The sequence below is a fragment of the Lemur catta genome, chromosome 1, assembly GCF_020740605.2.
Source record: "Lemur catta isolate mLemCat1 chromosome 1, mLemCat1.pri, whole genome shotgun sequence".
In the NCBI taxonomy this organism is placed as follows: domain Eukaryota; kingdom Metazoa; phylum Chordata; class Mammalia; order Primates; family Lemuridae; genus Lemur; species Lemur catta.
In genome coordinates, this window is record NC_059128.1 from 132,825,704 (window position 1) to 132,851,766 (window position 26,063).

Below are 26,063 nucleotides of genomic sequence, written 5' to 3' on the forward strand. Positions count from 1 at the left end.
CTCTATCTGGAATATTTCTCAACTAGTGATAAATGATTTAAATTTATGGAATTTAGGAATCATGTTTTATTTCAAGAGATACCTGAAATGATTTAATTTTGTTCTCAAGTATGTTTAATGATTTTACCATTACTTTGTGTGTGTGTGTGTGTGTGTGTGTGTGTGTTTTTCTTTTGGAAATAAGGTCTCATTATATTAGCCAGGCTAGAGTACAGTGGTGTCATCATAGCTCACTGCAGCCTCCCAACTCCTGGGCTCGAGCAATCCTCCTGCACCAGCCTCCCGATTAGCTGAACCTACGGGTGTGTACCCCACTCCTGGCTAATTTTTTAACTTTTTGTTGAGCTGGGGTCTCGCTGTTGCCCAGGCTGGTCTTGAACTCCTAGATTCAAGCGATCCCCTCCCACTTTGGCCTTCCAAGGTGCTAGGATTATAGGTGTGAACCACCCTGCCTGGCCATCATTACTTTTATTGTAGTACACATAAATTGATAATATGTTGTTATTTATACCATTGGAGTGCTTGTGTAACCTGCAATTTGTATTATGAATATTATTTTCAATTTTTAAAAAGTTCTTGGAAACGCATGTTTTTAGACAGACTTTTAAGTTTTGATATTAACTTAAATGTCAGCATTTATCTCTTAAAATTGCATTTTGAATTTTAGAGAAATAGTTTTTCAATAAATGTTGATTGTAAACCTCACCTCTCTTTGGGTTTTAGATTTTTGATGTTTGAAATAATGAGATTTTAGCTAAGACAAACTATTGTGGATTGATTGATTGATTGATTGTATCAGTTCTAATAGTTACTGGGAAGGGTAGGTAGGAAATGGTATGGAAAAATAGTAAATACAATTTAATGAATACTGTTCATGTATATTTTATAAATATAGAATTTTGGATTTTTTTGTAGTTGTGCATATACAGTATTAATTTTAGTAAACAAACATAAGGCTATTCCAAGAGAGAAGAGAGCATATATAAGAGTCAGAGGTGAGATATGGTAACTATAACTACCTTTTGTTATGTGCTAGGTTCTGTTAAGTGCTTCATGTTTATTATCTCATTTAACAACAGATATATATATATATATATATATATATATATATATATATATATGAAGTAATGCCACCATTTTACAGCTGATAAAAACTGAGGCTTTGAAAGGCAAAACAAGTTGCCCAAGATCACATAGCCAGGAATTCTCTTTTGTATTTCTGTTAGCTAGCTTAAGTGCCTGTGATGGACCTATTTACTAGACTTTTTTGAGAAATGAGTGGAATCTAGAAGGATTAGATCATTCTAGAGGATTTATCTTAGCATTATTGACATTTTGGATGGGATGATTCTTTGTGTACAGTGCTGCCCTGTGTTGTAGGATGTTTACCAGAATCCCTAGCCCCTGCCCACCAGATGCCAACAGCACCTCATCATCACTCACTAGCCCTCACACAGTGATAATCATAAACGTTTCCAGACGTTGTTAAAATTGTTAAATGTGTCCAGGGGGCCAAAATTGCCTTTGGTTGAGAACTACTCTTTTAGAATGGGAAAAAATATATAAATTGCAATGAGAAAGAAGTTCATTAAAAAGATTTAAATAGGCCGGGTGCAGTGGCTCACGCCTGTAATCCTAGCACTCTGGGAGGCCGAGGTGGGAGGATCGCTCAAGGTCAGGAGTTCGAGACCAACCTGAGCAAAAGTGAGACAGCCCCCCCCCCCCCCCCCCCCGTCTCTACTAAAAATAGAAAGAAATGACCTGGACAGCTACAAATATATATAGAAAAAAATTAGCTGGGCATGGTGGCACATGCCTGTAGTCCCAGCTACTTGGGAGGCTGAGGCAGGAGGATTGCTTGAGCCCAGGAGTTTGAGGTTGCTGTGAGCTGGGGTGACGCCACAGCACTCCAGCCTGGGCAGCAGAGCAAGACTGTCTCAAAAAAGAAAAAAAAAAGATTTGAATGTATTTTACATTTGAATATATGTTTTTATTTATATGTTTCCTTTGAGATCAGAAGGGCATTGCAGTTAGCTTTAATCCCTTGTTACTCAGAAAAAATTGAGTTCCTAATCATTTTTAGCAAGAGGCATAGTAATCAGATGAGTACCTTACTGAGAAGATTAAGCCTAAGTTTGGTTTTGTGGAGAGAGATCTTGACTGATTTCCTATAGTTTTGAAGCACAGTCTGAGGATTTCTGGATTTCAGAAATGACATTTGAATATATTGATTTGAAAATATTTTGAAAATATTGATTTCCTTTAATGGCAGGTTGATAATGTAGTAATGGAGAAGGTGAGCTTTATAAGTACCTGCTGGTCATGATGCTTCACATCTTTGAATTAATGAAATTAAAATATTGATTTACTGCCCTGCATGGTGGCTCATGCCTGTAATCCCAGCACTCTGGGAGGCCAAGGTGGGAGAATCGCTTGAGCTCAGGAGTTTGAGACCAGTCTGAGCAAGAGTGAGACCCCATCTCTATTTCTTTTAAAAAAAAAATTAATTAAATAAAATATTGGTTCACATTCTTGAAAAAAATTTCTTACCTGTTACAGTTTAGGGGAGATTTTAAGTATAGGAAATAGTGTTCCTTGCAGGATGCCTAATTCCAGAGCGTGGTGTTTATGGTACGTTTATGGTGGAAAAAATTGGATTTTTATCTCTTTTTACCTTGCCATTAGATAAACATAGTAATTTAGGGGGAAATTACCATAAATATTATTTCACAAAAATAAATGACTTAACAAATTTAACTTGCCAAGAATTTTTTTAAATTATGTTAAAAATCACTCTGAAGATTATATGTGTCTTGTTAAAGCTGTAATTATGGAATAACATTCCTCAAAAGTTTTGAGATAATCTTTAATTTTATACATCTTAATAAGTTTTATGACTAGGTCAGAGCATTTTCTAATTGATAAACTTAATAGTAAAAAGTTCATCCTTATCTAGAAGAGTCTTGGCTAAATGCCCTGAATATTTAGAATTAGGCCTTCTTAGCCATAGAAAGTTAAGAATTGCTGACTGTTGATGAACACTAAGTATGTGCCATACATACATGGTGTTAAGTACTTTTTCGCATTAAGTGTTATCACTCATTATATGAAACCAGAAACAGAGAATTCTCAAACCTCCTCTTAGCTGATGGAGGTATATGTTTTGCTTGGAGCTCAAAGCTATTCAGTTATAAAATGCAACAGTTGTTTGCTGATGAGGGTGTAAAGCATACACTAGGATAATGTTAGTCATACTTTAAGCAAAGGGATCCATGAGCAACTTTGAATTAGTAACTTTCAACAATAGCATTTCCTACTGGTATGAAAAAGTTAATTTTTCCTCTGGACTAATTTTAAATTGAGAAATCATTTAGTAATTGTAAAAGCAAGAAACTTGCCCCTATAGAAGTAAGTAAGAAGGAGAAAATGTATGCAGTTGTTCCTTGATATCCATGGGGGTTGGTTCCAGGACCTCCCTTAAAAGTCTGGGATGCTCAAGTCCCTGATATAAAATGGCATAGTATTTGCATATAACCTGTGCTCATCTTCCATATACTTTAAATCATCTCTAAATTACTTATGATATCTAACACAATGTAAATGCTATGTAAATAGTTGCTTTTCATGTGGTATTACATGCCACTGTAGGATAAGTATTATTAAGTTAGAAAAGACCATGGAGAGATTAGGTTGTACTTTAAAATAGGCAGAAAAAGAGGGCCAATAATATTACGAGAAAAGAAAGTGAAGGTGTATTTGGGGTATAAGCCTAATAGCAACAAGAAGCTTGTGTTTGTGGCATAGGGCAAGTAATGTTGACCGAGTGGGATGGGTTCATGGAGAGTTGGATGCCAGGCTAAAGAAATCAGACTAATAGGCTAATAGTCTTTCTCTTAGAATAACCATTCTGACTTAATTCTATCAATTTACCATTATTAAAGAATTAATTGGTGTAATGGCTCACATCTGTAATCCTAGCACTTTGGGAGGCTGAGGAGAGAGGATCACACGAGGTCAGGAGTTCAAGACCAGCCACAAAAAAATTTAAAAATTAGCCAGGCATGGTGGGGTATGTTTGTAGTCCCAGCTACTTGGAGGGCTGAGGCAGGAGGATTGCTTGAGCCCAGGAGTTTGAGGTTGCAGTAAGCTATGGTGACAACCATGAATGGAAAAGAAAAAAAAAAAATACTGCCTCATTTAGTTGACAGTAATGGCAATATTTTATATTTGAGTATACTTAACAGTGTCTAAAGTTTTTGTTTACTATCTCATTTGATCCTTGAGACAGCCTTGTGAAATAGGAAGACAGCTGCCATTGTTAGTATTTCTCCTATTTTACCACAACTAGGACAGAGCAGCAGTAAAATCAGGTTCTAATGATGTGATTCTCTCTTGAAATTGTTAGTGAAAAGCATCAGTTTTAAGAATAATCAAAATGTTCTTATGACATGTTAAAATTGTAGCATAGTGTATTTATTCCAGGAGCCCTAGATGAAATCACGCTAGAAACCCAGAAAACACCTGTAACCTGCTTGTCTGATCAAGCATTTGGATTGTAAAATTTTTATGAAGTACATCCTGATAAATGACTTATTGTTTTACATTGACTTACACAAAATGGAAAATTAATGTATTGTTTTAAGTGATTGCTAAGGTTTGTTAGTTTGGGGCTTATAGATTATGTTATGCTTTTGATTGAATTCTTTTCTGTGTATATTCTTTTGGGATCTGAATTTAGGTACTAGGCCTTTTAAGAAATATCGAAAATTCATGGTGTTTGGAAGAGTTGACATGCCATGCCTGTCCTTTCCTCTTTACTATTATTTTCACCACATTATAAGAACTTACTATTATTAAAGTGAAAGTTGATGGTGTATATATGTGTATATGTATATTTTTTACAAAAATCAACATTATTTTCTCTGAGAAAAATCAGGTATTTGTTAAAAGACAAGGGGTTGGTGCTATAGCCTTAACTTCCTTTCTAGAGGCATACTATGTCACTTCAAAGTACAGGTAGAGTGTCCTTTATTTGAAATGGTTGGGATCAGAAGTGTTTTGGATTTGACGTTTTTTTGGATTTTGGAATATTTGCATTATATATATTTATCTGTTAAGTACCCCTATTTCAAAAATCCAAAATATCCCAATGAGCATTTCCTTTGAGCATCATGTGAGCTCTCACAAAGTTTTGAATTTTGGAGCATTTTGGATTTCAGATTTTCAGATTCGGGCTACTCAACCTGTACATAATTCATCATTAAAAAAAAAAATCTGGCTGGGCATGGTGGCTCACGCCTGTAATCCTAGCACTCTGGGAGGCTGAGGCGGGAGGATCGCTCCAGGTCAGGAGTTCGAGACCAGCCTGAGCAAGAGCGAGACCCCGTCTCTACTAAAAATAGAAAAAAATGATTTGGACAGCTAAAAATATATAGAAAAAATTAGCCGGTCATGGTGGCACATGCCTGTAGTCCCAGCTACTTGGAAGGCTGAGGCAGAAGGATTGCTTGAGCCCAGGAGTTTGAGGTTGCTGTGAGCGAGGCTGACGCCATGGCACTCTAGCCTGGGCAACTGAGCGAGACTCTGTCTCAAAAAAAAAAAAAAAAATCTTAGTCTCTAGTTTTTTAATACAATGCTTCCATATCTTCCTGAGAAGTTACTTGAAATCCATTTTCGTGCTGTGATTCTTTATTGGTGGTGATAAAAGCTACAAGAGGATATTTTGGAAAGGCACTCCTTTGGGTGAGATAGCTTTCATAGAGATAGGTTATTAATATGAATAGATCACTTCAAGAGAAGATTTTGGCCTCTACTGAAATACGAAGGTTATGAAATTTTAGGTTGAGCCCCTGTAACTATCAAAGAGTTCTTAGTAGACATATCCTTATTTATATCTTATCTGTGAAAGCTGGTAAAATGAAACTGAGAAATCTTTTCCTGATAAACTATTTTCATTAGGAATAGACAGTGATTCTGTAAACAAATAAGGGAATCATAAAGATGTGAATAACTAGTCCATTAAACTCTAAGCAGTGCAGTTACTAATAAGGTATTGTAAACCATGCAGTTAGTGAGCATAATTCAAATTTATCTTAATGACTCAGGATCGTGATTTTATATATATTGATTATATTGGTCATAAATGAAAATTGTATAGAATATTATATACTGCAGTGACGAGGATATACTTTGTAATTAGCCTTCTTGGAAAATACCCTGACTTTTGTTTTGGTCTTTGATGATTGAAGTATTTGCTGCCCGTGTCAGTGTCATGGCAGTCTTTGTGCAAAAGTGCTAGATCAAAGGCCAGAATAGCCATATTCCAGTTTTTTCCCCACTGAAAAAAATCCTTGTGCTTTTATGAGTATCCTTGATTATTTTCAGCACCATTCCAAGCAACTACCATTTCTCTGTAATATGCTATGTTAGTCTCTTCAGTGGCCTCCACCTCCCCTTTCAAATCTTACTTGTATTAGATTTGTAATGAGGCATTAAGGTGGAAAATCCCCGGTATGTCTCATTTTCAAGTGTTATCTGACTTACACCAAAGACTACATTGTATCTAGATGATTCTTCTGAAGTGGACTAAATGTTTGGATTTTTTTGAACAGCATCAAATGTAAAGTGTTTTATTTTGTTTTGTTTTTTAACATTAACAGCGCTTGCAAGTGAGTGCTGGCTTGCTCTACCTTGCTTTTGTCTTTTTTCTTAGCTCAGGTTACTCAAGGTAGGGCCATGATTGGACTAGACTTTTGAGGTACATACATGGGTGGATGTATGAGTGGGTGATGGTTTCCTGGGATGCCCTGTTGTGCATGTGGTTGTTGGTGGCCATGTTTTTGGTTAAATAATATTCAGAGAATTCCAGGTATCCTTCTTCTTAAAAACTTTGTTTCCAGGATTAGTGAACCAAGTCCTCTGAGTCATACATAGCTTGGTCCTGGTTTTATCAATTATTTTTCCCTTAGAATGTCATATAGAAATTTATTTCTCATATTCTGATGAGCTTTTGCTTTTAGCAATGTTTTATTGCCTTAGGTCACCCTCTGCTTGTTCTCCTCATTTGGGTGGAATAAAAGAGTAAGAGTGATGTCTCATTCATTATTCTTCTTAAAAATGTAAGGTACAAGAAAGTGACCTGAGTGTAGTTTAATCAGTTTTATACTGTTATATAAGTCATAGTAGATTTATGCTCATAGATAAACTAAATAATTATCATGCTTAAATTGTAATTTCTAATTGACCACAATATTCAAGTGGTTTTGATAAACTCTTCTCATCTAATGAATTATCTAAAGCACATTAGTGTATCACATAGCTAACCACACTACCTTTTATTAATGGAGCCATTTATTCTCAGACACTTGTTATGCAGATTCATTTGTGAGCCGTTACGTCTTTTCCTGATACTTTGTGCACACACACATACATTTCACACTGTCCCGTTAAGATTTGTGAGAATTCCATTATGTTTGATCCTCCTACCCCTCACATCCCAATTGTAAGCTTATAATTTTTATTCCTGCAGTTCTGGTTGGCCTACTGAACTAGATTCCTAGGTGAATTTTCCCATTTTTTTGGCCCATTTCTTTTATAACCCTTGAGTCACTGGCAACTTCTTTGCTGATTTTCTTTTTCTTCCCTCCCAACAGAAATTTCCATGCAGTATCGGCATGATGGAGCTTGTCCAACAACTAGTAAGTTGTCAAACTAGGTTGGTAACCCAAGCTTTGTGACTTCTACTCTAGTATATTATGCTGCCTCTGAACCTCTACATTTTAATTTTCCAAAATACAAATTCTTAACTGAATGGATTTCTTTCTTCTACAAAGGTATCTTAACATACTGCTTTGTCTTGTGTTCAGCATCTGTATTATAGTCAAATTTGGGCAAATTTTAATTATTTTTGGCCTTTTATTATGGTTCTTCTATTGCAGAATTGTGACTCCTGCTCCTTGATGAAATAATATTTTTGGTATTTTGTTTTCCAGTAGTGTTAATATAAATTTTCAATATTTGTGTATTCGCATTAGATAGCTTTCTTGCTTAGACCTCTACATACACTGAGACTTTCTTATACTGAAGTCTAGGAAATGAGAATGTTTGATAGAGTTAAATGATGAGGTTTTTTTCTTTATAATAAATATTGTTGAATATGCCCTAAGGTAAATTTACCTATATAGAATTGCATTCTATGGAGACTCACTTTTAGCAAGATATTATTACATGGTTAGACTGCTAAATGTCTTTTGAAAAGTGAGATATATATATATATATATATATGTATATATATATATATGTTTATTACTAAGGAAATTATTGTCATTATGACAGTATATCTAACATACTATCTAAATTTAGTAGGTAATATGTTGACAAATGGTATACAATATTTAGAAATTTATACCATGTAAAAACTGAACCAAGCTTGCGGTTTTAATGATTCAAACAATGGTACACAGTAGACTTAGTGAAATTTTATTATGCTAATTCAGTCTATGCCAATGTATTTCTTTTGTGTGTTTGAGAATGATCTTAACCTGAAGTCCTTTTTTCCTTACTTAAAAGCGTTCTCAGAGTTGCTGAATGCAATACACAATGGTAAGTTTTATTAGAATCTTCTCTAGTGGTTCATTTATCACAGAGGTTGCCTTTTATAGAGAATTCTGAGTGAAAGCTAGTATTCTATTGATTAGATAAGATAAAATCAAGCACTGCAGTGAGTGATCCTTCAGCATTTTAGTGAAAAATTTTTGTAGATTGCCTGCGGGAGGATAATAGGTCAATATAGTTCATCAGTTTGGCTTTTATTGTCTCTTTGTGAGGCAAAATGATAATGGTAGTGTTTTAAGTTTCTGAAAGTTTTTATTTTTGCAAATAGTTTTTTTAGCTCTTTTGAGCTCTCTCTTGCCTGTGCTGTTAGTAATTGGTACCTACACCAGGAATTTAGTGCTTCTAACAACTTGGAATGTGAATTTTATTTTTTTATGATTTTGGTTTATTAATGTATAGAATACTTTTATTGTCTTAACCTCTGTATTGCATATAGTGAATAAATGGAAGATAGCCTTTTTAATTATATCTAGTTTGTTGGGTTGGATTCTGAAATCAGCATATAAGGCAAATGCTGTCATTTTTCACATTTACAGTGTAGCTATAATGAAGATCATTCTTGCAAAAATATTAAAGGGTTTCTTTAATTTCCTCAAGAACCTTCCTTCATGCTTTGATGTACAGAAACTCCTTTTTAGTCTAGTGTTATCTTTGTTGATTTTCTTTTTCAGGTGTTAACTGATCGAGTTCATTTGTTTGTGACTATTTATATAGGATTCTGAGTTTTCCAATATATTTTTCATTAACTTTATGAAATCTTATATATTTTGCTAATGTAATTTAATTTGTAGTCAGTTTGCATTGTATTTGGATTTTATTGTCAAATGTATACAATATTGACAGCCAGCAAGAGACTGATGGCATAATGAGCAGGCATGGACACTCCTGTTGCTTTGAGGGTGGGGATGGTCAGGGTGGGAAGCTCATTTTATAAGTAATCATTTTATTAATGAGTATATTTATAACTCTTGCTTCCCTGTGGAAGCTGTATCTGCAGGGGCTAGATAATGAATAGTCTTCATAACAAGGAATTCTTGAACATTAGGTATCTAGAGCAGGGATTTATTCTTTAGAATAAACCTAAGATGTTACCATTCTTTGGAAGAGAAGTATAAAAGCTGAAGAAGTTTAACATCCCTTTTAGTTTACAGAGGTAAATTTAGAATTACTCTTCAATTCTTGGAATATTAGAATTTGGAGGCATCCTGTTCATTTAGAAAAGTGTACTTGGGGTAAAAAGAAAGTAGACATCATGGGGAGCAATTGTGAATGAACTGCTGTGTAAATCCTTTGAAGCCATCATTAATAAAGTACTGTTGTATTAATTGGATAGGACAGTTGTCATATGTTACTCATAAATATGCGTTTTCTTTGAAATTTTTTGTTTTACAGTATTGTGTTTGAGAGAGAATTCTATATTAGTATAATCAGATGCTTTTTGTTTTCTCAGTCACATAGAGAAGAGAAATTAAGTAATGGAATTATATTTTTAATTGCAAAGAGACAAATGTAGGATTGACATCTAGTGAATGATTTTTGTTCTTTGGGCAATTAAGGGAGAGTTTCTTGGACTTAGTTGGAAAAATCTATATTATGGTGTTTTGGTTTTTTTTTCCCCAAGTGTTAGCTTTTTAAAAAAATTTGGTAAAATACACATAACATGTACTCTTTAAGTAATATTCAGTATATTCACATTGCTGTACAGCCAGTCTCCAGAATTTTTTCATGGTGCAAAATCGAAACTTTGTAGCCATTAAACAACTCCCCATTTCCCCCTCCTGCCACCTCTAATACAGTGTTGATTGGAATTGATGAGAGCACACATCCTTGTCTTTTTTATCCTATGGAGGAAGCTTTTGATTTTTCACTATTAAGTATAATGTTAGCTGTGCGTTTTTCATAGATGGCATTTATCAGGTTGAGGACATTTAATTTTGTACTCAATCTCTTGTTTTAGGTCTATTCAGACTTTCTGTTTTTTCTTGGGTCAGTTTGGTAGTTATGTTTATCCGAATTTACCCATTTTATCTGTACTATCTGGTTAGTTGGCATACAATTGTTCATAGTATTATCTTTTTTATTTTGATGAGGTTGTTAGTAATGGCCCCCTTTCATTCATGATTTTAGTAATGTGTGTCATCTTTCCTCTTTTCTTCATCATTCTAGCTGCTGTTTTGTCATTTTTGTTGATTTTTCGAAGAACCAACTTTTGATTTGTTCATTTTCTACATTTTCCTGTTCTCTATTTATCTCTAATGTTTATTATTTCCTTCATTCTACTTGCTTTGGGTTTAGTTTGCTCTTCCCTTTTCTAGTTTCTTAAAGTAGAAAGGTTACTGGTTAGAGATTTTTTTTTCTTGAAAGTAGGCCTTTGTAGCTATTCATTTCTTTGTGAGATTATGTCAGTACCTTTTTTGATTTCTTTGACTAGTCCTTAATTGTCTCTCCTCCTCATCCTGTATTTTCTCTTCATCTGACACATACTCCCTTGGAAAATATCTTATACATGCCTGTAGCTTCAACTATTACCTATATTCATTAGCTTCCCAAATCTGTGCCTCCAATTAAGACTTTTCTCCCGAGTTCTAGACTCACATTTCCAAAACCTAATAAACTTCAGTTCTTATATTCCACTCTGAGCCTGCTTTTCCTCTTCTGTTCCTTTTCTCTGTATGGTGCTCAGCCACCTAAACCAGAGTTATGCTAGCAACTTAACTTAAACTGTCCTCTCTCATTTTCTTGGTCATTGTTTTTTTTTTAAGGTTTTCCCTCTTATTCATTAGTTTAACTTTTCCTTTCCACTGTCTCTGCTTGGTTAAGTCCTACATTGTCATCTTTGTTCTGTTATCCAATCCATTCTCTAGGTGCTCCCAGAATTGATGCTCTGTCTAAAATGCAAATCAGACCATGCCACACTGTCTTACTTAAAGAATTTTCTGATACTTAAGGGATAAAAGTCATACTCCCTGGCCTAGTATATGGGGTTTTTCATTATCTGGTCCTTAACACTCTCTAGTCTCAGCTCTTCTTTTCCCCAACTTTATGTTGTTTCAGTATAAGCTGCTTGTAAGTTTCCTGATGCATACTACATTATTCTCTCCAAAATCTGTGATTTAGACCTTGTTTGTATCTCTTGGTGTGGACTTCCAACTTTATCTAGTAAAAGTAGTTGTTAAAACTAAACACAGTTTTATTTCCTGCAGTTTTTTTTTTTTTGGCTCTTTGATAAGACTTATTAACTCATTCTCTTTTTTAAAAAATACTTTTACATTCTCATACATGGTGTTCTAATACTTTCTCCAATCTGTCTCTACTGTTCCTCTAGATAATTGGTTTTATTTCTCTGATCTGTATCTTAGTCATTTATCTCACATTGGTGAAACTTAAAAATCTCTTCCCTTAGTTGAAACTCTGGATTGTCTTCGTTTACTTTCTAGCATCTGATATATTTCAAAATGTTTTATATAGAATTTTATAAAATTAAAAATTATTTATTCCCTGAAACTTGTTCTGAAAAAATTAATAAAAGTATAAGGACCAGGGAAATTTTATATATTAATAGTCATAGACATTGAGTTTTAAGCATATGTCTTGATTTGTTGTTTCTTGGAGAGGATCTTAGGACTTAATGGTGGTTGTTTTTTGGGGTGTGTTTGAAATATTCTGTAAACTTTTGAAACTGGTGTTTTTAGGTAAGGAATTAAGAATAACTTTGATGCAAAGAAAAGTATGTTTAGGAAAATACCTCACCAATCTCAAAAAACAAATTAGGCCCAGTAGGATAAATTTTATATGGTCAGAGAAATTCAAGAAACTTAACAAGTGAAGAAATAATATTAAAATTATTGTCCCAATAAAGGAAAAAGAAAACAAAAGTTAGGAGAGATATATAATATAAATTTTAGAAACTTTTAAGGCAGTTTGGAAAGGCAAAGTAGTCATTTAAGTATCTTAAAGGACGATATGTGGACGATTAACTTTAAATAGATGCCCATGAACTGAAGTGCTTTTTATTTCATAATACTTGGTTATGTGGTGGTACATTGGAACTAGGCAGCTTGACTAAGAATTTAGATTTCATGATCTTAATAAACTGTAAGTTTAACTTCTCTGTTTCACTTAGTAGATATGTTTTAAATACAATAATGATGAAACAAGTAATATGTATGGAAAGATTATAGTTTAGTTTTATAGTTCAGTTGAAAACTAGCATATCATTCTGGTTTTCATCTTTATGCTTCAGTGATGATTTTGCTGTAGTGCTTTCTAGGTTATTTATAGGATTTTCTTTCTCACTAAACTATAAACTCATTTAAGGCAGAAGTTGGGTTTGTTCATCTTTATTTTGTCAGTATTTAGGTCATTATCTAATAGGCTTTCCATAAATGTTAAATGAATGAGTTGCTGTCATTTACTACATAATCCTTGAGTACGTTTCATATATTTTTGGTAGTATGTTCATTTTTGGGGGGGGAGTTAAAATGTGCATCAGTCTTATTTATTTCAGTGTATTAACTTGGTTCTTTGCTCCAGTAATAGAATTATTTCATTTATTTGTCTTGGCCTTTCTTTTAATATAAATTTAAAATAGTGGATTAAAGTAGCTAAAGAGCTTAGATCTATTTTCACAGCATTGTATTGCTAATTGATTTCTGTGTCCCATTTATTCTGCTTTTAAATTCCCTTTAATTATGACACGGTTTGTCATGACTATGCTCACTAAACAAATCTTATTTGATGGAGGAGGTAAAGTCATGTTAACCAATTATTTTTATATATCTGCTATGGGACGAGGATAAGTGTGAATGCTAGTTGATATTAGAGGTGATCCTATTCTCCCTCAAGAATAGGATCCTACTCAGGTTTTTCAGACTAGTTTGTAGGAAACTGGATCTTTGTTCTTCACGTGTCCCTTTTTCATTCCAGAGAAGCATTAGTGGGTAGGAATCCAAGAAGAGAGATGAATAATCCTTAGGCATATGTAACTGTTCCACAGTCTATATCACTCAAGATTCACTGTGTGTAATAAGCTATTACTGATGGGAGGACTTGTCACTGTCAACAGTGTGCAGATTGAGAATCATTGATCTAGATCATTTTAGATCTAATTTCTTTTTATTTATTTATTTTTTGTAATTTCTTTTTAATCACAACAGACTTTAAAAAAAAAACTTGGTTAGTTGCTATATTCTTTATGTTTATACGGTAAATTGATACATCCCAGGATATAACAAATGCTATTGGGTTTGTTCTAATATACACAAACTGTAAATCACTTGATAAGAGATAATTAGGGGAAAAAGGGGAACTAGGCCTTAGACATAGTAATAAAAGGTTGCAGAGCACATTAGTATAGGGTTGGAATGACACTCTAAAGAAAGGCACTTGAAGGAAAGTAAACCCAGACCTCAGAATTGCCATCTTGAATCAGAAAAATGTTAAGGATCTAAGATGAGTTTGAGGGAGATAGAACACATGATGAAATGGCATGAAGTTATGGGCAGGGTTATGATTAAACCTGTATAGGAAAGAATTTAATACTACACAGCCTTGATAATAAGTAGTATAAGACATTTACTACAGGTAAAACAATAAGTCTTTTTCCATTTCCAAACATCCAAGCTACTTTGTTGTTATTGGTTCCTGGAAGATAGACTTCAAAGACTTAAGAAATAAACACAGTAAAACATCACCATTTGGTTAGTAAGTCAGGCACCGGGGAGAAAAAGTAATTTTCAGTATTTATGTTAAATGCTATAAAGCAAAATGAATTTATGAATGTCTCATTGAAACTGCAGGAGAGGCGAACTTAAAAAAAGTTCCTACTAAGTGAGGAAAGTAGTATAAATGGGAATGAATTGTATAAGAATTACTTTTAAATTAATTAAGCAGTAATACCATTAATAATCTCTTTAGAGTGCTGTTAATGACTTTATAAATTTACATAGATTTTTTAGAGGGGGATTGTAACCCTATTCCCCCCCCCCCCCCGTAATGTCTTAAGTTTCTCAACTAGTCTATCTTTTAAGAACTGGTGATTAAAAATCCAAAATTAAAACATATCTTTTCTTTAGACAGAGATGACTGTTCTGCACTAACAAAGCAGGAACTTAAATTCATAGGTATGTACCAAATTCAGGCATGGTTCTAAATGTGATAGTGTTAAATTAATCCTGATGTAGCTTGGAAACCTTCCCATATAAAGCAACATTAGGGATCCGTAGTCACAAAAAATGATGCCTGTAAGGAATTATCCATAATCTTGGATGTTAGGTGGTACAAACTTTTATCATGTTCTTATTGTTGTACTTGTTTGGATTTGTCATATCGCTTAAGACATAGTAGATGGATTTTAGAATTCCCAATACTGTTTACTTATAAGGGTCTAGCTGCCTAGGTCTTTGATTTTTAAGACCACTTGCTATAGCTGTATTCCTTCTCTCTCACTAAGAGAAGGAAGAATTTGATACCGTATTTCATGATTTATAATAATTCTCTAATTCTTTATATTTCTAAAATACTCGGGGTCAGTTGAGAGTGAGCGCGTGTATTCCGAACTAGAAAATGGAATCCATTACTCTTACCCAGTTAATGTATACATCTATATCCTTTTCCTTCCCCTAAAACCTTAGTTTTCACATAGTGATAAAATTAATCTTACACACTATGAGTACCTTCAATATGGAACTTTCCTTCTCAAGACTATCTTAGCTTTTTATCGTTTGACAAGTATATATTAAGGTCTTCTATATGTAAGATTCTGGTTAGTTGTTTTGGGGAAATAAGTATATACTACAAGTGGACCCTGCCTTTGAGAACACACAATCTAAAAGAAAGAAGTATGTATATAAATAACAGTTTCAAGGGATATACTTATAACTTCTTTAATGGCGAATATGAGTTCAAGATCAAAATTACTTTCAAATGAAGGAATGAGATGTCCAGAAAATGTAACATTTAACCTGATACTGAAATAACATGTAACATTTAGTTATTTGGAGATGGGATCAGAGTTAGACTCCCAATCTCAGTTTTAAAATTAGCACAAGCACTGGCACTGATGTGAGAATACACAGGCTGTATAAAGAGATAGTAATATTGATATTTGATATGAAAAATGACAGTGTTAGCTATTAGGCCAAGGAGTCAAAAGTAGTTGGTATTTGAGTTGGGAAAAAGGTGATAAAACCTGTTTTTTATGAAGGTTCATCTGGTAGCATATAAGAAGACTGAAAACAGCTAATGTTGGAACAGAGAAACTAAATAGGTTTTTGTTACAGTCTAGCCAAATATATTGAGGGCTTGAGTGAGGATCTTGTAAGTCAGACTAATGAGGCATATATTATCCAAGAAGAACTGGTAGTAAATGAATTGAATGACAGCAGCTGAGGAGGCAGGGTATTCATTTATCAACCAGGTATTTAGATAGAGATGTTCGGCATGTAAAGAAATAGAGCTTGGGTATGAAAGAGAATTGGAACCAGTCCATATAGGCTAATAACCAAAATTCGGAGACTGGTCATGGCTGAGAAGCGTTGATAGAGAAGACAGAGAAAGAGGTTGGATCAGGGAAGTCTTAATAGGTGGAAAGAAAGACTCGAGATTAAGGATTAAGATTCAAGAGGAAGGATATTTCATGGACCAAGAATCTGGAGCAGATGGGAAGAGATCAAGTGAACAAGTAGAAAAATTCAACTTGAAGGAAGGGAATAGCTGTGGAAACATTGTGTTTAAAAACAACAATAACAACAACAAAAAAACAACTAAAAACAAATTTGGTAGGCACGGTGGCTCACACCTGTAATCCTAGTATTTTGGGAGGCCGAGGTGGGAGCATTGCTTGAGGCCAGGAGTTTGAGACCAGCCTGGGCAATACAGCAAGACCCCATCTCTACAAAAAAATAAAAAAAAATTTAAAAATTAGCTGGGTGTGGTGGCCTGGGAGGCTGAGGTGGGATAATGTCGTGAGCCCCCCCAGAGTTTGAGGTTACAGTGAGCTAGGATTGGGCCACTAAATGTCAGCCTGCACAACAGAGTGAGACCCTGTCTCTTTAAAACCAAACCAAACCAAAAAAAACTTAGTTTATAAAAACTTCATAATTTTTACTTAATGAATGTTTAAATTAGTAGAAATTTTAAAAACTGATTTCCCCCCAAAAAGAACTGATTGTTTCCTTCAGGTATGTGTAGCAACTTGAATGTGTTTACAAAGGCATTGTCCTTTTAGTAAACACCATTGTATTTATCCTTCAGAAAAGTGCCTTAATGATTAAATAAGTAATAATGGTAGTTAAATATGTAAAGATTATGCTTCTAAGCTACACTTACATTCTTTTGCAATTCTCAGTGTCTCCAGGAAGTTCTCTCTCTTCTCTCCTCTCCTCTTGTACTCTGTAAAACCTGTATTCCTGAGTTAGAGTGTTTGTGCCTGTCTCTTACCCTAGTCTCTCCCTACTCCTTACTAAATCAACCACCAAGTGCTACCTTCTAAATATTTTTTTTGTAATTAATTCAGTTGAAGCTGTCTAGACATACTTTTATATCTAATTTCTTGTTTTCAAAATCTACCCTTTCTTCCTTGTGGCTACTGTGTTGGTTCAGATCCTTATCATCTTTTTCACAGATAATAGCCTCCTTTTGTTTTGTCAGTATATCTATACCTAGAGTTGATCAAGAGGGCTGATGCAAGCCAATGTCTGAGAAACGAAGGTCAGGGAGAATGTCATTTAATCACTTGTGGTAAAAACATATCTGTCAAGAATGCCAAATGTTGCTTGTCTTATTCTTCCTTACATTGATCTTCTTGGGAAAACAAATTAAAATTGAAAAGTGCTTGCCTAGGGAATCTGATGTCAGAATAAAGACAGATCATGTTTACCACATTAAGTGCTATGTGAGTTGTATTTAACTCATCCTAGTTTTGAGCCCAGGGCCTCATGAAACATACATAACTCACAAGTCTCTTCACCTTGGGAGCTGCAAGAACTATTTTTCAAGTTGCATATAACTCATGCACAGAAAACAATAAAAAATAAATTTTTAATTAAATAGAAAGGATCGTTTTGTTTTTGAAGTTTTTATGCTATTTTAGTAATAAAACACCATGACCCCAAGGGAAAAAAAGTTTTTTATCTAGTGTGGCAGGCAATGTGTTAAAGATTGTCACCATCTTGATGACATTCTTTTTCTTTGTATAATGCAGTGATTGTTTTGCAGCTTCTTTTCATATTAACTTTTAGTCCTGCATTTGCATAAACAATGTCCCAATCATCTTGATTAAACCTGGAGTCATAGACCATGTCCTGTGGTAGGCTGTTTCCATAGATAGCTGATATTACTTGTTCGATACTCATAGGGTCATTTTATTTCAGGATCTCTGAAAGTAAATATTTATGTATGTTCCCATTTCTAACAAAATAGTATATTTATGTAATAACAGCTAGATATTTGGAATTATGCTTCTGATACTTTTTTCCATCATGCATGTAATATTAGGAGCAACTAACATTTTCATTTTAAAGGTATATTAGAAACCTCATGTTAATAGTTATTTCCGACTTAGGAAACCAAAAAACTTTAATTCATGTTGGCACTCATAGAAAATCTGATTTCCACCCAGATCAGTCCTGAAGGAGCTATAGAGAGAAAACAAATCAGTGTAATAAACAAAATAGAAGACCTGAAGGAAGTTAATAGTGATTTGAAACAAAATATTAAAAAGAAACAAGTAGAAATTTTAGATATGGAAAACTATAGTAGTCAAAGAATATAATAAATGTAATACATAACACAGGGGTTACAGCCAAGGAACAAAATAATTAATTGGTAAATCAGATAAAATCCCCTAGAAATAAGGAATGGACCAGATATGTCTGTGTGTGTGTGTGTATGTGTATATACATAAAAGAAGTAATGCAGAGAATAAATCTAGGTAACAGGAGCCCTAGAAAGGGAAATAAATAAAAATGGAGACGAAGAAATAATTCAAAGAAATCATAGAAGTAAAGTTTCTTTAAAAATATGGCCCATAGTGTGGCAAAGAAAAAAAAGATTGAGGAAAAATCCTCATTAGACACTATGTAGGGAAATTTAAAAATATTAAAGATAAGGAGAGAATTCTACAACTTGGACTTTTAGAATATTAATATCTCTGTTGAGGAGAGAGATCTAAAAATACTTAATAGAAGAAATGACTTCTGTCCTAAGGAACTGTACAAAGTAGACTTACAGAGATATTTATCATAACAAAAAAGTACTGGGAATTAAAAATTATACTCATATTTCTTGTAGCATCTCCTAGATTTGATTAAGTGATGTGTAGGAAGTTTTTCTAGTTCCTTATTTAGGAACTTAGGAGTGTATCTGTGTTGTAGTTCCCAGACACCAAACTCAGAACACCAAATTATAAGTACATTATGAATGCAATTATTAACATGCACGTGGCAAAGGACTGTAAACTTTTCTTTTCTTTTCTTTTCTTTTTTTTTTGAGACAGAGTTCTCTGTTGCCCCGCTAGAGTGCTGTGGACTGTAAACTTCTTATTGCATGGTTCCTGCTTTCCTTTTGCTCAGGTTCTAGTTCAAAGAGTCAGAAATAATTAGGAATAATTATGGAATAAAGTGTTAGACAAAATTATCATAGTAGTTACTAAAATTAATGGTTCAAGAGTAGTGTTTTTTCTTTTCTCCATTTTCTAACATTGAATGTGATCATTACTTTTTATTTAAAACAGAAAAATATTTACAAAAATGGCAAATTATTTTAACAGCTGCTATATCTAGTAAGGTTATGTTCTTCATTTTACTTGGCACATTTTTTCCTCTACTAAATCTCTCTTTTAATTAAACTAAAGAAACAGAAGAAAAAATTATGGTGTAACATGTACATTTCATGATGCTTCTTATTTAGGCTTATGATTGATAATTAATTTAAATGTGTCTTATCTCTTATTAGTTGAAGTACTCGCCTTCATTAACTTGACAGTTCATATTTTATACTTCATTTGATCTAAGTTTTTCTAGAAGAAAAAACCACACCAAATACATATTCATATCATTATAGATTCATGATAACAATTGTAGTTGATACTTAAATTGCTTTGCAATGCTAATACACCTCTCTAGGAAACTTTTACTTTTTGCCATAACTGTTTGTTTGTTTGTTTGTTTGTTTATTTATTTATTTATTTATGAGATAGCATCTCTCTCTGTCACCCCAGCTAGAGTGCTATGGCGTCATCTTAGCTCACAGCAACCTCAAACTCATGGGCTCCAGGGATCCTCCTGCCTCAGCCTCCTGAGTAGCTGGGACTGCAGGCACGCACTGCCACACCTGGCTAATTTTTCTAGGATATATATTTTTGACCTCCCGTTGCCCACACCCAAGATATCAGATGTCTTTCCCAGAAAAAAACACTTACTCATCTTCTTAGAACCCTGTTCGGCAAACCTCCTTGATTTGTATCCAGCCCCCTTCCTTCCATTCAGTCTTGCTTGCTGCCAAAGGCTAGTCCTTACATGTGCTCTTGATTTCATCCTTTTCTACCTTTTTAGAGACTTTGTCATTGTAGTTTCCTCCCCCTCTCTTTTCACTGTCTCTCTTTTCTTTTTCTTGTTTACCTAATCATGCTCTAATTGAAGATAGCCAAAACCCCTCAAACTTTCTTTTAATCCTGCATTTCTATTTGTTTGTCTACCCCTCAGATTGTTCTACTACCACTCACTCATGTAAGATCTTTTCTTTGTTTTTGTTATGTATCTGTGTGTAACTTAATTCTTCTTGAGACTTGTGTTTCCTGGTTGAGAGAATTCATGCCTTTCATCAATTCTGGACACAGACTTAGCCATTATATTTCAAATATTGCTTCTTCCCATTCTTTCCATTCCGTCTTCTAGGATTTTTATTAGACATATTTAGACTTCAGTTCTGCTTTTTCTGTCCTTTTCCTTTATCATTTCCATTTCTTTCTCTCTCTGTTCTATATCTGAGTAATTCATTTAGATGTTTTTTCTTCATTAATTATCTCTTTAGGTCTGTTTATTGTTTCACCTGACTATTAAATAAAAAATTTCAATGAACTTTTTTTAATTTTAGAAATTCTTTGTGGTTCCTTTTCAAATGCACTTAGTTTGGTTTTCTTTTTCATTTTTTTTTTCCTAAAAACATATGTAGTTCTTTCCCCACATCTAAAACTATTTTTTTTAAACGTCTCAAACTCATGGAAAAATTGCAAGTGCAGTAGAGAGAACTTCATATTTTTCTAATCCATTTGAGAGTGAGTTGCAGATGTATATCTCATGAGCGCTGAATACTTAAGTATTTCCTACAAACAAGGATATGCTCCCACAAAATCACAATACAGCTACTGAGAACCAGAAATTAATGTTGCTATACTACTACTATCTGGTCTTCAAATGCTATTCAAGTTTTGAGAATTGTCTCAATAGTTTTGGAGATCCCAGGCTAGTTATTTTGGATTTTATTTATTTTTGCATTAGATTCATTAGGTTATTTTTAGGCTAGTTTTTTCATCAGGTTATGTTTTTTTGGGCAGGAATATCATAGAAATGATCTTTCCATTGCATGTTATCAGTGGCCCATAATCAGGCTTTTCCAATATAAAGGTTTTCTTTTTCCCTTTATAATTAGTAGTTATTTTGTGGAATAAATAGATTGTATAAATATCCTATTCCTCATCAATCTTTCAGTTTATATCAGTTTAATTTTATGAATTCATAGGGCTAATAATCTATTACTCATGATTGACTGTGGTGCTCAAATTGTTGACAGTTTATTCAGTGGGAGCCCCTTTGAGCTGGCTCCCTGTTCTTTTGACCTGTCCCTGTTATTCTTTGAATGCTTCTTCCTTCCTGGCACTGCAAATGTGTTCATTTTCTATTGCTGCCATAACAAATTACCACAGATTTAGCACCTTAAAACCACACAGGTTCATTAGCTTTCATTTATCATATTTATTAATAGGTTAGAAGTCTAGGTTGGGTTGGCTGGCTGTTTTGCTTAGAATCTCACAAGGCTGAAATCCAGGTGTTGGCCAGCTGGGCTCTTATCAGGAGGCTCTGGGAAGAAACCACTTGCAAGCTCCTGCAGGTTGTTAGCAGAATCCTATTCCTTCCTTGCACTTGTAGGACTGAGGTCGCCATTACTAGCTGTCCTCTAGGGTGAGAGGTGCCCGTAGTTCCTAGGGGCTTTTTTTTAGGACCTTGCAAATAGCCTTACATCTCAGAGCCAGCAAAGGTGAGAATCCTTCTGGCCCTTATAGCCTCTCTGTCTTCCCCACCTCTCTCTTCCTGTCTTCTGCCACATAATCTCCTGACTCATCCGCCTTCCTCTTCTGTCTTGAAAAGCTCATCTGATTGCATTAGGCCCACCTGGATAACCTGGGGTAGTCTACCTATTTCAAAGCCAGCTGACCAGTAACCTGAATTTAGTCTGCAAAGTCTCTTCACAGCAGTACCTACATTAGTGTTTCATTCACTAACCAAGGGATAGGGCAGGGAGGGGAGTGTCTTAAGAATTCTGCCTACAACAGCAAGATATTCCAGCTTCCTCTTTTTTATATAGAATCTTGTTCCTTTCTCATATTTTTTAATTCCTCCTCTTGGTTCTTAATCATTTAAAATATTTATCTCAGTCTTTATTTGTCATTTCTGTTTTCTACAGTTCTAAATATTTGTGCCTGCTAATTTGTCATCTTGAGGATTGTTTGCTTAAATGGTTTCGAATTTTGGATTGTGAACTCATGTTTTAGCCTGGGTTGATGATATATCCTTTCAGAGAGGTTTTGTGTTTGCTTCACTACCTGACCCTTTTTTAATGCTTGGGATTTACCAGACCAGGCATATAGTGTAAATTCAAACCCAGAACCTATTTGAAGGCAAGGCTGTGGCTATTAAATTCTTAGAGCAGACTTTTTTACTCCGTGTTCAGAGCATGGACCAAATTGGATCAGCTTCCTTGTTTTCTCCCTATGCTGTGGTTTTGTGTGTGGGATTGGTGTTTTTTATTTTTTTATTTTTGGATGGTCTGCTCTTCCACTGAAGGAGGATGGTTTGCTCTTCCATTATAAGTCTCAGCTACATAAATAAGGTCCCATCAGTTTCAGCCTTTCATCCCTTAAGAGGCCCAAGGTCTCATCTTTTTTCCTTTTAGGCATTAAAACCAAAGTTTTGAGACAGGCTGACTTCTCTAAGGTAGCCTGTTCAAGCTTCAAGTTTTTAAGTTTCCTCTTCCTTTTTGACCTGTAGAGATTTCCCTCACTTTCTTGTGGTCTCAGGTGTTCATTTTTTAGTAATTAGGAGGGTTTTAAGGGCGTCTAGTCTGCCTCATTGCCAGAAACAGAAATTCTCCCATTCGTTGATTTTTAAGATAGCTTCTTACTGGCTTCCGCAACTACCGCTCCACTCAGGTCAGGAATGGCTTTCACATTGCCAAGTCAATGGGTGTTTTCCAGTTTTCATCTTAGATGATCTCTTAGATTTATTTTTATTGAGGAATTCCTGTTGGAAACACCTTCTTTTTTAATATTTCTAAAATTTTTATTTTATAATATTATGCTTAGCTTTTGTTTTATAGTCGTCCTACTCTTTTGACCTATTTCTTTTTAGTCTTCATGTGGCTTCTTCTTATCCTAATTTAGTGTTGAAACTCCTTAAGCCTCTATTTTTCTCTATCATTCTCACCAGATTTTAGCTACTTAAAATCTTTTGTATGAAATGTTGCAATAGCTGTTTAAGTGATCTCCCCGATTCCTCTCTTCTTTTGTCTTTCAGGGCATTGTCCACACTGCAGCCAAAGTGGTCTTATAAAAACATAATTCTGATCATGACACTCTCCCGGTTACAACTCTTTATTATGGCTTTCCATTAGGGTGGAATTATATAGTACTTGATGGCCTGTAAGGCTCCACATGAGCTGGCTTCTAGCTTCATCTTTGAGCATCTTATTTCTTTGCTTATTCTGCAATACTGGCTTTATCAGTGTCAGGGTTCATTTTGTATAAGTCACAGAAGTGAATTCTGTCCACTTTAAGCAAAAGAATTTATTGGATGTGTATAGTTATTTTAAAGAATTAAAGGGGCCGGGCGCGGTGGCTCACGCCTGTAATCCTAGCACTCTGGGAGGCCGAGGCGGGTGGATCGCTCGAGGTCAGGAGTTCGAGACCAGCCTGAGCAAGAGTGAGACCCTGTCTCTACTAAAAAAAAAAATAGAAAGTAATTATCTGGCCAACTAAAATATATACAGAAAAAATTAGCCGGGCATGGTGGCGCATGCTTGTAGTCCCAGCTACTCGGGAGGCTAAGGCAGTAGGATCGCTTAAGCCCAGGAGTTTGAGGTTGCTGTGAGCTAGGCTGATGCCATGGCACTCACTCTAGCCAGGGCAACAAAGTGACACTCTGTCTCAAAAAAAAAAAAAAAAAAAGAATTAAAGGGAAAACCCCGTTTCTTACCTCTGGAAGGACAGCAATAGGTATAGTTTTAAGAGTTAGGTAAACAAGAATTGATCAGTAGGCTCCTAATATTATTGCCATTAGACTAACTTAGACCATTTTCTTCCCTTTTGAGTATGCGTTTTAAGATTTAAGTTCCCATGAAAGACAGTTTGTTTGTCTGTCTTGACTTGGGTCACATGTGCCCCCTAGGCCAAGAGTGTGTGAAATGTGGGAGGCATGCTTCCCTGATAGAAAATAGGATGCTATTGGAAAAGAACTTGGAAGGAATTTTGGGTAAATAAAAACAGAAATAGTCCCTAAGGACTTCCTTTTAGCTGATATGTCACTTCTTCAAAGAGGCCAGCCCTGGACTGTTAACCTCAGTGAAGTTGTCCCTTATATTCTGTCATAGCACATTCTGTTAATACTTTTTCATCATAGCACTCATGTTTGCATTATTATTTATTTAATGGCTGTCTCCTTCACCTTACTTTAAGCATCACGAATACATGTCATCTGTTTTATTTTTTGTAGTATTTTCAGCATCTCTTATATTTTGTCTGGGCATAAAAAGCACGTACATTTTGTAGAATATTGTAAAATGAAGTTAACTTTGCAATATGCAATTGATTTAATAAAAATGATATTAAGACATCTAAAAAGGTTTGATAATGAAATAGGAAAATATATAAAATATAAAAAGATTAAATTCTATAATTAGTATATTAGTATATAGGCAGCTGTGTAGAACAAAACAAAACCATAAACTAAAAAGTTTGAAAACTAACCAAGATATCACCAGCGTGTTTTTTTTCCCCTACTTTTCCATGTATTTCAAATTTTTAATAGTGAGTATGGGCCAAGTGTGGTGGTTCACTCTCGTAAGCCTAGCACACTGGGAGCCTTAGGCAGGAGGATTGCTTGAGGCCAGGAGTTCAAGACCAGCCTGAGCAAGAGCAAGACCCTGTCTCTACAAAAAATAGAAAAACTAGACAAGCACAGTAGTGTGCCTGTAGTCTCAGCTACTTGGGAGGCTGAGGCAGGAGGATTGCTTGAACCCAGGAGTTTGAAGTTGCAGAGTGCAATGATGATGCCACTGCACACTATCCTGGGCAACACAGTGAGACCCTGTCTCAAAAAAAAAAAAAAGTATAATTTTTATAGGTAATGTCCAAAGAAGCAATACATAATGAGTAAAATTGTTTGTCTTTATGTAAAAATAGAGCAACCTAAGAAATAGCTAATGCTGGCCTAAAGAGATTTAGGAACACCTATATTCTATCAAGATGGCCAAGAGTCTCAGAAGAGAGAGTTCTAACTTAAAAAATTTTATTTTACCCTCTCTGAGTAATGAATGAATTAATAAAGACATATTCCACAGTCTAGAAAGGGAAAACCAAAGATAAAGAATTTGTCAGTGTTCATTAGTTGCCAAAGGGAAAGGGCATTAAGGCAAATTGACTGTGGAAGCTTTTTCTGTTATTGTATACATCATCCCATTTAATTCTTCTAACTCTTAATAGATATTTTACATTTAAGAATATGGCTACTGTTTATCAAATGTTTACTGTGTGGTAGACAGTATGCTGATGTTAGTATATGGTTTCCATACGTCAGCCCTGTGAAACCATCAGTACCATCCTCACTTTATAGATGAAGGTACATGAGGTTCAGTAAAGTTATTTGCACAAGGGGGCAGGATTTGGACTTTTAACTCCTTTGATACCATATTAACCTCTAGAAAAGAACATTCACTCTCTTGGGATGTGGGTTAGGGATACCTTATTAAGGCTTAATTATTTACTTGGTTAAATATTCCTCAAGACGATCCTATTCATTTACTCTGGTTCTTTTGCTGAATAAGCAACTGGATGGGTGCTGATCTGACCTCATAGGCAGTTGGAAAGTGGGAAGTAGGAACTCAAGTTGGTGAACACTGATATTTCTGTCACTGGACCAGCATACTTCTGTGTTATATCAATTTTGTGTGATTGCATAGGT

At 34.7% G+C, this 26,063-nt stretch overlaps 1 protein-coding gene across 10 annotated transcripts in view; it reads left to right on the top strand.

The window, feature by feature from the left end:
• Window positions 1-26,063, top strand: part of MLLT10 (MLLT10 histone lysine methyltransferase DOT1L cofactor) — a 177,750-nt gene that overhangs the window by 116,229 nt on the left and 35,458 nt on the right. For 7 of the 10 annotated variants that reach the window (XM_045534591.1, XM_045534583.1, XM_045534573.1 and 4 more), the window contains 3 exons: window positions 7,653-7,697; window positions 8,569-8,601; window positions 14,688-14,735. In XM_045534591.1, coding sequence (XP_045390547.1) covers window positions 7,653-7,697; window positions 8,569-8,601; window positions 14,688-14,735 — 126 coding nt within the window. The remainder of the gene's footprint in view (window positions 1-7,652; window positions 7,698-8,568; window positions 8,602-14,687; window positions 14,736-26,063) is intronic. The other 3 variants (XM_045534600.1, XM_045534655.1, XM_045534609.1) reach the window with 2 other exon arrangements.